The sequence below is a fragment of the Vulpes lagopus genome, chromosome 4 (genome assembly GCF_018345385.1).
Source record: "Vulpes lagopus strain Blue_001 chromosome 4, ASM1834538v1, whole genome shotgun sequence".
Taxonomy (NCBI): domain Eukaryota; kingdom Metazoa; phylum Chordata; class Mammalia; order Carnivora; family Canidae; genus Vulpes; species Vulpes lagopus.
This window is the reverse complement of record NC_054827.1, coordinates 91,262,605-91,275,090: the sequence shown is the minus strand read 5'-3', so window position 1 is coordinate 91,275,090 and position 12,486 is coordinate 91,262,605. Positions and strand designations below refer to the sequence as shown.

General features: G+C 38.0%; 1 protein-coding gene across 11 annotated transcripts in view; it reads right to left on the bottom strand.

Annotated features, from left to right (window-relative positions):
- Positions 1-7,150: 7,150 nt before the first annotated feature.
- The window catches only part of GCNT4 (glucosaminyl (N-acetyl) transferase 4), a 49,924-nt gene continuing 44,588 nt past the window's right edge, over positions 7,151-12,486 (bottom strand). For all 11 annotated transcript variants that reach the window (XM_041751904.1, XM_041751899.1, XM_041751907.1 and 8 more), the window contains one exon: positions 7,151-12,124. In XM_041751904.1, coding sequence (XP_041607838.1) covers positions 10,759-12,123 — 1,365 coding nt within the window. In that variant the 5' untranslated portion in view covers position 12,124 and the 3' untranslated portion in view covers positions 7,151-10,758. The remainder of the gene's footprint in view (positions 12,125-12,486) is intronic.

The window sequence follows — 12,486 nt, the reverse complement described above, 5'->3', positions numbered from 1 at the left end:
ATATGTATTTAATATATTTAACATATAACATATTAAATAGTATTGTATCTAATAATATCTGAGAAGGAACTGAGATCTGATTCTTTTGGCTTTTTTTGTAAGAAGACTGTTCACCATTCCATATTTCTTCGAGAGTACTAATGAGAATAATAACACATGAAATGTTATTTTATTTTATTATTATTTTTTAAAGCTTTATTAATTTATTTTAGAGAGAGAGTGTGAGTGAGTAGGGGGAGGAGCTGAGGGAGAGTGAAAAAGCATCCTCAAGCTGACTTCACGCTGAGTGTGGAGACCACGTGGGTCTTGATCCAAGGACTCCAAGATCATTACCTGATCTGAAATCAAGGGTTGTCTACTTAACCAAGTGAGCCACTTAGGTGCCCCTTAAAAGGTGAATCTGAACAAATTACTGCTCAGAACTTATTTGGATCCTCATTTAAACAAATGGTGGCTACAAAGATATATTTGATGCAACTGGGAAATTTTGAAAATGAACTCAGTGTTACATATTAAGGGATTGTTAATTTTGTTAGGTGTGGTAATGACATGATGGTCAGGTTTAAAAAAAGATCTTTAACACTTAGATTTATATTGAACTATTAGGTAAGACCATCTAATATTGCTGTTGATATATAAAAACAGCAATTGCATAATATGGTTCAAAAATGGACAAACCAGGCATGTGTCTGGCACTTTTCCACTCACCAGGACCAGAGCATAAAGCGCAAGTGGACTACAGGAGCTAAGTGAGGTAATATGTCTGGGATTTTTTTTTTCTTAAAAATTTTTTTTATTTAAATTCAATTAATTAACATATAATGTATTATTGGTTTTAGAGTTAGAGGTTAGTGATTCCTCAGCCTTATATAACACCCAGTGCTCATTACATCAGGCACCCTCCTTAATGTTCATCACTCAGTTACCCTTGTCCTACCACCCCTCTCTGGGATTTTCTTTTAAAATATTTCTGGGGAAAACAAGATTGTCAAAATACTAGTAAATGTGAGGCTGAGTAATGAGGATTTATCATGCCATGTCTCTATTTTTATGTTTATTTGAAATGTTTCATAATAAAATGTTTAAAGTTTTGTTTGATGGTATTCTATGGTATATTATTAGTATTTATGACCACAACCAAAAGAAACTCAACCCAGTCTTCCTTAAACAAACAAAAGGAGGGCTTTAGTTGGGCTAACTGACCAGAGGGTAGAGGAACTGGTCTCAAGAAAGACTAGATTCATTTCCTTAAACACCTTGAGGATCCTTTCTGTCCTCTATTCCTAATCTGTTCCTTTTGACACAGACTTCATTGATACAACCTTGTCCAGGTGTGGTGCGGTACAGGGCTGCCCGTGGCTAGTGGGCCCATATCCTGGGGGTTTTGTGATCAGAGAGAAACAAGAGGTTCTCTCTCTCTTTCTCTCTCTTTTCTTTTTTAAAAATGGGTCAGCCTCTTTGCTTTCTTTTCAGGAGCAAGAGGTTATCCCCTGGCAGGAATTTGCAAGGTCCCAGGAACCCTGATTAGCCTAATTTAGGTCATGTGTCCACACCATAGACCGATCACTATGGCAGTCAAGCCCATGCCTATCTGTTCTGTAGCCAGGAGGACTGTTTTCTGAAGACTTGGGAAGGAGAAAGGCTCAGCAGACCCAAGTGATAGCCACCTTTACAAGGCCTCTGGTTGTTATAAACCATCTTCGCTTGCAGATTACATCTTTTTCCCTCCTGGTTGCTTAATTGGCTTTTTTCCAGCTTATGTTTAAGTTTATAGAGCTGGTTGCAAAGTTTGTTGCAAAAAAAAAAAATCAGCAATTTCCATTTCTTCCCCCATTTCCCTTCTTCAGGGGCAACTAGTTTCAACTCTCTGAACTGGTTCTTTCAGTTTTATTTCCACCGACCCAAATCACATTTTTATATTGCTATACTTGATTTTTCAGTTTTAGGCATAATCTGTTGATTCCTACCATGAGAGATAGTATCTTTCACACACATACCTACACTCCCCAGCCCACATATTCATCCTTTCTATCCCCCCAAATTCACAATAAACTGAATCAGTATCATGTTGACTAGATCAGGATTTAAAAGTCACATGTTAAATATTACGTGATTAACATTATATGATCATGACCATGTAAACAGTATCTCTGAGTCACAGCTGCACGACTTTTTGTTCTCCTGTGGACTCCTTATTTTTTTCCCACATTCAGTCTCTAATTCTCCAATGGTCTAATCTGTCTCTAAGCAAATACATTCAGATTTATGAGACATTCTCTATCTTCATCATCCTGAAGAAATATCTGAAGCTCTGACCTACTCCAGTGTGAACTGAACACCACTCCACTTCCCTTCCATGTCGGACTCCTGACCTCCTGAGGAGGTAGCCTTCCCAACAGCACCTGGTGAAACTACCTGTAAAACTGGATCAATAAAGAATTAGTAGCCATTGAGGGTAAAATAAATCATGGACCAGAATTATTGCAATGAAACTTTCCTGTTCCATGTGGCTGCTTAAAACAATAGAAAAAGTAAGAGCTAGTGTCTTTGCAGATACATTTTGCTGAGTTTTCTAGGTCTTTTTAAAATATTTTTGGGATCCCTGGGTGGCGCAGCGGTTTGGCGCCTGCCTTTGGCCCAGGGCGCGATCCTGGAGACCCGGGATCGAATCCCACATCGGGCTCCCGGTGCATGGAGCCTGCTTCTCCCTCTGCCTGTGTCTCTGCCTCTCTCTCTCTCTGTGACTATCAAAAATAAAAAAAAAAAAAAAATAAAATAAAATAAAATAAAATATTTTTTATTTTATTTATTTATTTTTTGAGCATCCGCTCATGGTTGAAGTAGAAACTTAGAAACATCTATAAGATGACATATAACTTTGTATCTATTTGGTATTGGCTTTCGTGTAGCAGCTTGAAACGGTGAAGTTAGAATGATACAGCTCTCTGTTTCAATATTTAAAATTTTTTTTGGACTGTCACATTGAAATGCTCTGAAAAATTCCATCCAGATACTTTGTCTCACCAGCATACATCTTGAAGAGAATTCACACCCAGGTCTGAATTTGAGACTTCAGTACAGCAATTTCAGGTTAATCATACCCCCAAAATCCATTTGTTTTTTATTACATTTCATACAATGATTCCAAATGAGGCAGCAACGTGGTTGAAAATAATTTTAGGAGGACCTAAAATTTTAGGAGGACAGTTAGGGAAATATATGAACTTTAATTGTTATTAAAAACATATAATCAACCCCTTAATAATGTAGAGAGTGCACACAAGGCAGAGCATTTAACTTATTTCTGAACTTCTGATCACAATTATTTAGAATCTGGAGATGTGTGTGCTTATTGTAATATTTGGTGCTTTCTAAATGCTAACTTGGCCAAATGTTTCCAATCTAAAGAAACAATTTCAGGAGAGATACCCTAATAGTGGTTCTTAAAGTGTGGACCAAAAGAGCATCAGTGAATTCTCCTCTCCCTCCACCACTCCACTTAAGGAAGAATTGAACAGGGGAGAGGGGGAGCAATGTGTTTTAACAAGCCCTCTAAGTGATTCTGCTGCAGACTGAAGTTTGAAAACCATCGTCTTAGGAAAATACCCTAAGTTAGGAATCATGTTCCACTGTTAGTAACCAAGACCCGAGGTAACAGTAGTTTAAAGCATATATCAAGCTTTTTTCACCCATAAAAGAAGACAAAGTAGGTGGTCTTGGATGGTTCAAATGTCCTATTTTCACTCTCTGCTTGCCCTAGAACATGCTTCCCCAGAGTTTTAAAATGGCAGCTGAAATTCGAGCTACTACAAATACATTCTAGACAGTAGGAAAAAGCAAGAGAGGTGGAGGGAAGGTGAACCAGGTAAGCCATGTTTGAGTATATTCTCAGATGCCCCATCCAGTGGCTTCTGCTTTTTCTTATTTGCTATCCCTAGTTGAAAGGAAGGCTGGGAAATAACCTTAGTCATATTATTGCTCAGACTAAAAATATGCAGAAGCCATGGAGACTGGGTACTAGAAGGATCCAGCAGCCTTTAGAGTCTTCCTGGAGTAGAGTTAAACATCAAAGGTAAAGCTTTGGGAATATCATTCTGAACGAGCCCCTCACTAATTATACATTAAAACATCTTCTTTGATCTGTTAGAGGAATGGCTGTATCCTTGCTTTAGACAAAGGTCTTTGCTCACTTTGAGAATCAGAACATTTATCAGAATAAATATATATAGTTTATTTCACATAGGTTGAGGCTGTGTTTGATATATTCCAACCAAATGTCCTGTGCAATTCTTTGACAGGGGGCTATGTCAAAGAATATGTAACATATGAGAAGCAATCAGAAAAAAAAAAAGAAATCTATTATCTTTAGAATTATAATTCCCTTTTCAGAAAGTAATTCAAGGAAAGGAGAAGCTGTATATATGTATATATGTATGTATAAAGCTGTTCACAGCACTGTTGTATATGACAGCAAAGGAAAAAAGTTAGGTAATTTACAATTCAAATGTCCTATAATAAAGGAAAGGCTGAGTGAACTATGGTATGACCATTAGATAGCCATAAAGGTCATGCAGGAACATGTGAAAGTGATTGCAAATATATTGATGGTGAGCAGAGAGACAAAAAGTGCATATGTGTGTAGATAAGATTAGAAAAGCATTCAGAGCAGAGAAAGGGGAGCCCTCATGCACTGTTGGTGGGAATGCAAACTGGTGCAGCCATTCTGGAAAACAGTGTGGAGTTTCCTCAAAAAGTTGAAAATAGAGCTGCCCTATAACCTAGCAATTGCACTACTGGGGATTTACCTCAAAGATACAAATATAGTGATCCGAAGGGGCACCTGCATCCCAGTGTTTATAGAAACAATGTCCACAATAGCCCAACTATGGGAAGAACCCAGATGTCCATTGATAGATGAATGGATAAAGAAGAGGTGGTATCTATCTATCATCTATCTATCTATCTATCTATCTATCTATCTATCTATCATCTATCTATCATCTATCTATCAGAATATTATTTGCCATCGAAAAAATGAAATCATCGAAGAAGGACAAGCATTGTATGTTCTCATTCATTTGGGGAATATAAATAATAGTGAAAGGGAATATAAGGGAAGGGAGAAGAAATGTGTGGGAAATATCAGAAAGGGAGACAGAACATAAAGACTCCTAACTCTGGGAAACGAACTAGGGGTGGTGGAAGGGGAGGAGGGCGGGGGGTGGGGGTGAATGGGTGACGGGCACTGAGGGGGGCACTTGATGGGATGAGCACTGGGTGTTATTCTGTATTTTGGTAAATTGAACACCAATAAAAAATAAATTTATTATAAAAAAATCAGAAAAAAAAGAAAAAATGAAATCCTGCCATTTGCAATGACATGGTTGGAGCTAGAGAGTATTATGCTAAGCTAAGTAAGTCAATCAGAAACAATTATATAATTTCACTCATATGTGGAATTTAAGAAACAAAACAGAGGAGCATAGGGAAGGGAAGAAAAATAAAACAAGATATAATCAGAGAGGGAGACAAACTGTAAGAGACTTTTAATCATAGGAAACGAAAAAAAAACAAAAAACAAAAAAAATCATAGGAAACGGAGAGTTGCTGAAGGGGAAGGGGTGGAGGATGGGGTACCCGGGTGATGGGTATTAAGGACACCTGATGTGATGAGCACTGTGTGTTCATTCTATGCAACTGATGAATCACTGAACTCTACCTGTGAAACTAATAATTTACTATATGTTAATTAATTGAATTTAAATGTTAAAAGAAGAATATTCAGAGAACTATAATGGTTTTATCAGGATGTTAGAATTATGAATATACATGATTATTCTACACATTTCTTTTATGCTATAAGAAACAATGGCAACAATGACCAAAAAAAAAAGTAAAATAAATTCACACAAATCACTGACCATAATTTTTCCTCAAATTCTCTTCTGGCTGTTTGTCTTCTCCATGATTCAATCCCAGGTATTCCCAGAAAGGACTCTGCTGCTCTATTTGAAAGCCACATCTGAGGCCAGGCGAATAGTGAACATACCCATTTGTGTTGATACATTGTTCATTAGTCTTCGAAGCAAAGCTCGAGCTGTTATGCATCCACTCAGGAATATTTTTTCTAGGAGTGGGAATAAATTTGCAATCATCTGCTCTCTCCTGCCAGGGTTTCTGCATAATCATTTTCATGAAATGAGAAAGCAGTTGTCCTAATTCATGTGTAGATTTGTAGATCCCAAAGGAAATAAAAAATATATAGATAGACCTGATTATCTAGCAATCAAGCCCACAGGTCTAAAGTATGATGCCGAATACCCCTTACCCCCAACCACTTCCAAAAACTGTCCAAATCCTTCCATAAGATTACTGTGGATTTGCATGGTTGTCCAGTTTGGCAAGAGCAAGAATTAACCATAGGTGAAGAGTAAATGTTAAATTTTAATATGTTTAAGATTCCCAAAATGGCCTTACTCCTTGGGATGGATTGTGATTTGTGAGCATGACATGCATACTCCTTGCCAGTTAGGGAGGTTGGTGACTCTTCCAGCTTTAGAAAGGGTGACAGAGGAAAACTGGCCAGAATGATTTTTTAGAGAGGGTGGGAGGCATAGGTTTCAGTGATGTCAAATAGTCCTTAGCTTAGTAGAGGTAGGAAAGGTGGTAAAGGTGGTGTTATTCAGAACACAAGAGAAGTTCATGAGGAATCGGCCACCAACCAAACCTGAGGGCCCTGGTGGAACGACAGGCAGTCAAGGGGACTCACACCAAGACAGGAGTCCTGGTGTGGACAGAAGAAGAATCTTGATTCTCCAGGGACCGAGGGACCCAAGATGAAAATCTCAACCTATCCTATACATAACTTCCATAAAGCAATAGAGCAAACAAAAATACTTGTCTCACTAACTCATCTTAGAAGAAAAGTCAATCTGAAGGAGACTGAAGACGGAGATCCTGAAAGATTCCTTCAAATTAAACAACTCAAGTTCAGGTACCCATATTTTGTGTATAATATACACAATGAATTCTTTTACCCGGAAGTGAAATTAACCGTGCTTTTCCAGTATTGGGCAAGTGTCATAAATTAAAAGAGGCTTTGTGGGAAACCAGTACAGCCAGAGAAAGGAAACATCACAAAATCCAGGGGTTTAGTTTTCAGAGCACATTTTAATTTACAATACTAGAGAATTAGCATCTCCTAGCAGCAAAATACCAAAATGCAACACCACTCTATTTAAAACTCATATAATGGGAAGTGTGTCTTTCAAAATGGTAAAAAAAAAAAAAAAACAGTAAAAACAGATGTCACATACACATAGTACATTCACTTTCCACTCCCAAAAAAGATTGTCATTTTTTTTCATGAAATGTCAAAATATATATAAGTATGTATAATATTCATATTCTAGAAGGCAAGAGAAATCTTCAAATTTAAGTCTGTAAATTTAAACTATATATATATATATATATATATATATATATATATATATATTTTGCTTAGAATAACCAAAACATTAACAATAGCAGCAACATTGATCTTTAAATATTATAATGTTATAGATTATTCACATAATGTAGATATACTTTAGTAGCTCTTTCATTATTAATATCTAATATAAGTTACAAATTTCAAGGTCCTGGTTTCATTGCCAAATAACTTAGACTCTAGATTCACTAAATACTATGCAAAGAATGATTTTAAAACACAGACTGTAGGACATTTTCTAGACCAGAAAAAAACCATACCAAGAGGTTTTAGCAGAAAAATCAGGTCTGAAAGAGGTTCAAAGACATGTAAGGAAACCCTAGGATTCCCAAGACAAAAGAGATGACCTGACAAGCTCCCCGAAATGTTGAATTGAATCCCAGAAATGTGCTAATGGGGACAAGAAGGCACTGCCACCTCTTTGTGGAGCTATGTTTCATTTGAATATGGCATGAAAGTGATTAATAACTGGAAAATTTCCCAATTAACAAGGGATAGAATTGTTTCTCATGAGGAGCTAAGATACTGGACCAGGAGATCGATACTTATTCTGATAGCCACAGGCATAAAAACCAAGATTTCAGCGGGACCTTATGTATTTAGGCCTAGAAGGTAGGAAAGATTGATCAATGCCACTGGATCAAATTGCTAATCCTATTGGCTTAAAAAGAACCCCCGATGAAGTAACAGGGTTTTCTTTGTACCTGGATTTATTTACAGAAGTCACTCCTGCCATTGTGGCTTCTTTTGTATTTCAAAGATTTTCCAGAAGAGGTAAATGGTTAAGTCTCACAATGGAGTGGGGTGGAGTGGAGCCTTATAAGAAGACTACTCTTGGGATCCCTGGGTGGCGCAGTGGTTTAGTGCCTGCCTTTGGCCCAGGGCGTGATCCTGGAGACCCGGGATCGAATCCCACGTTGGGCTCCCGGTGCATGGAGCCTGCTTCTCCCTCTGCCTATGTCTCTGCCTCTCTCTCTGTATGTGACTATCATAAGAAAAATTTTTAAAAAACTACTCTCTGATATTTATTGTCAATAGTTTGTCTCCATTTTCAAACCAGTTTACATACTATTTCAGATTCTTAGACACACACACACACACACACACACACACGCACGCACACAAATGTGTGACGAAGCCAGGGTAGACATCCAAGTATTGTATTTTGTTTTTTTTAAAGATTTTGTTTATTTATTCATGAGAGACACACAGAGAGAGGCAGAGATATAGGCAGACGGAGAAGCAGGCCCGATGGAGATTTGATCCCAGGACCCTGGGATCATGCCCTGGGCCAAAGGCAGACACTCAACCGCTGAGCCACCCAGGCATTCCAATATCCAAGTATTTTAAAGACCAGGAAAACTGAGGTTCATAGAGACCAAAATGATTTAGCTTGTCACAGTCACACATGCTAACAAACTGGTAAATATCTTCTGCATAACTTAACTCTATCCAACAGTTATTTATCATTTTTTAAAAAGACTTATTTGTTTTGGGGGGGAGGGGCAGTGGGAGAGAATGTTAAGCAGACTCCTCACTGAGATGGAGCCGCATGTGAGACTCCATGTCACAACCCTGAGATCATGACCTGAGCCAAAACCAAGACTCAGCCACTTCACCAACGGAGCTACCCAGGCATCCCCAAGTTACTTCTTTTTAAGAACAGGGGCTTGGTCATAGCCGTTTTCTGGAGAATGAAGTAATTTGAAGGGGGGGGGGGGAAGAGTAAGAAAACGGGTTCCAGAGAAAAAAGGGAGAGAAGTGGTGCCACTTGACAGTATCCTACACTTCAAAACAAGCAAGGTGCATTTCACATGTAGAACACAGACAATTAAAAAAATACTTAAATACTTTAGTCCTCCAAATAGTTTCTCCTTTTGGCCTTCATTACTACACTGTTATGCAGATACTGGGGCAGACACTGAAATGTAAGATCAGCAAGAAACTTTTACATGAGCTCCAGGATCTCTTAAGACACATAAAAAATGTTACAACCTGCTCTCGGGACCCTGCTCCTGTCCCTCCAGCACAATACAGTGACATTAAAATAGATGTCTATTTGTTTCATTTGGTAGTTTTCTAAAGTGGTTTTACAAAATAACACTAATGAATATTCTTGCTAAGTCCTTAAGAAAGTTAACTTTTTCTCTCTTGTATCTAAGGTGAAAGGACTTCAGCGTGCTTAGAGCTTGCATAAATTTAAGTTTGGATTCTACTTGGATAGTTACTGGAGATGTAAGCAGAAATTTTAAAGTGACCATAATAGCTAACTTAAAGAGCTGTCATATTTTACACAACCATTTTGAGAAAATTCAGTGACTCTTAGCCTACTGGTTCCATAAAACAAAATTATACTAATTCTATTGTAAACAACTTACATAAAATGATAATCTATGAGCTAGAAGATTTAGGTTTAAAGTTTAGGAGTGTGATACTTTGAGCTATTAATCAAGTTCTTATTTTGAATCAGTAAATGTGTTTTAAAGAATTCATTGAATTAAAAAGGAGACCATTCATGAAACCATCGTGTAACATGATGCAAAAGTCCTATAAATCCCTGTTGGTCTTCAGGCACCACCTGTCCCAATCCCCTTACCCCCTACCCAGCCTCTCTAACATCCTACACTATAAATGCCCCGCCAACAGAGTCTTCTGACTCTGAATTGAAAGAGTGAGGCACTAAAAGGTAAATTATGCTTTGGTAAGCAGGAAATTGGACGATTCTTTGAGCTTTCCTGAGGTAGTGGAGTTTCTCCTTCTAGTAACGGTTAAAAGTCTAGGGAGTTGAATTAAGAGACAGTGAAGTGTTGGTCATCATACTTAAACACTATCCTGAAGTTGTTGTTTTCAGTGGTTATGTGATTATCCCACACTCCAACAGCTTTTCAGTAGAATCTTGATCGCTATGTGGAAAACTTAAGATATTAAGGTTGCCGTGTGACTATGGCAAGCCTTGAAGGCCTTGTCTAACTCATTACAACTTGGATTTAATTCCTAACATTTCTGTAAAAGTACCTGACATACAGTTGGAGCTCAGTAACTATCTGATGACTGACTTTTAGATTTCTGATTTAGCTCCATACGATTACAAGGAAAAACAAACATAAAAACACCCAACCAAATGCAGGTTACTTGTCGCCTTTGTGCATGTAATTTTGGATGGCCCTCAAACTACGAGAAGGTTAAGCTCGAATGGTACTGGGCCTGGTATAGCACACAAGTCCATATTAGCTCTATTTATCAGATACCTTATTTCTATCATGATTTTATCATGATGCGATCATGGGATTTTTAGCCATAAATAACTTTTTTGAAGACCAGGTAATCCATTGTCTCTGTTGCTCTTCAAGCTTTTCTGCCAAGCATTTAATCAAGATGGGGTCCACCTTAGAGTCAAATTTATTAGCAAACCAATGTCCTTCATTTATAAGCCACCTTAATTCTGCTGCTCCAAAGATACACACACTTCGAAGGTGGGAGCCAGTACAACGGGGGTACAAAAGGCCTTCATGATAATTCCACTTGACAAGGCGGGTCTTACTCTGTAAGTCAGACACATCCTGGGCTGACCTAGAAATCTCCCCAGGTATTCCTGGTACTCGAATTAAGGTAGCCCAAAAATGTTCATCAGGCGAGTATGTATCTTTAGACCAGACAAAAAAGTCTTTAACCAGGGAGTTGTTGAAAATATATTTAACAAATGCTCGACTTAAAACAAAATAAGCACTGCCAACGAATATCTCAATGTTATGAGGGGGGGCTTCCTTGGAGATGTTTGTCCTTATCGGTAGCTTCACATATTCATAAGGCACTTGTCTGAGTTCATGGTGATAAGTGAATCTTTCCATTTTACTGTTAGGGGGTTTCACTGTTTCTAACATATTTGCTCCATTGAGTTTCTTCAACTCTGACACTAATTCAAAGTTTGACTTCAAAGGAAAATCTTGCCCACACAGATTGATAACATATTTCCACTGAACTGAGGACTTGAGGAGGTCAGATAAGCAATTCAAATCAGCTTGGAGTCTGGAAATGTGTGCATATTGCACTGTCTCTAATTTGGAGGCAATGAAAACATTGGAGAAGCACTTAGCTAAATTGTTCATGGCAAATTTGAAGATATCAGGTGACTTGTGGTCATAATGGATGCAGTAGATATTGTGCTGGTTGTATATAGCATGGAGTAGCCTTTCAACCATAATGGCGTCTTTATGAACAACCAAAGAATAGGCTATTGGGAAGCTCTTCTCTTCCCTTGAAACAGGCTTTTGATGGTACCCTCTTAGGGATTGATAAATGTCACAATCACTCGTTATTGCCACAACATCCTCATCATCCAAGTCAATGATGTCTTTCCTTCTTATTTCCAGACTCTTGCCAATTTCCAAAGGTGCCTGTTCATAGATACCTGAACAGTTAACTTCATACTGGACTTCATTCTTCACATTGGTGTATCTGTTCCTTACAAAAGGCGAGGTACTCAGGAAGGCTTCAACCAAGTAAATGCCTCTCTGAGGGAAGAGGAGGCTTCTCACATTTAGAAGCTTCAGCAAGGAGAACAGCCACAGAGTTACAAATAAGATAAAAACTTTCTGCTGTGCTGGGTATTTAAAACAACATTTGAATGTCTTCATTCTGTAGGAGGAAAGAGGAATAATTCAGTTGAAATAAGAGAAAGAGAACTGATAAAATTAGTTCAGTTCAATCAAAATTCACTGGGTACCTTTTACATGCCAACCAGAATGCTGGGCCTCCAGGTAGATAAAACAAGGTTCTCACCCTTATGAGAATCCAGAAATAAGGGAATGAGAATATATAGAATGGTGCTATTTTGTGGTGTTCTGTGTTAAGTATACCTGAATTTTGAGAGCTGTTGGTTACCAGATATAATGGCCAATTATGTAAACTGCTAAACTATAGGTACTGTGTAACTTTTACTGTCTGCATTTCTGCTTAGCATATATGGGGAGAGATTACTGTGGCTTGGGCAGAAATGG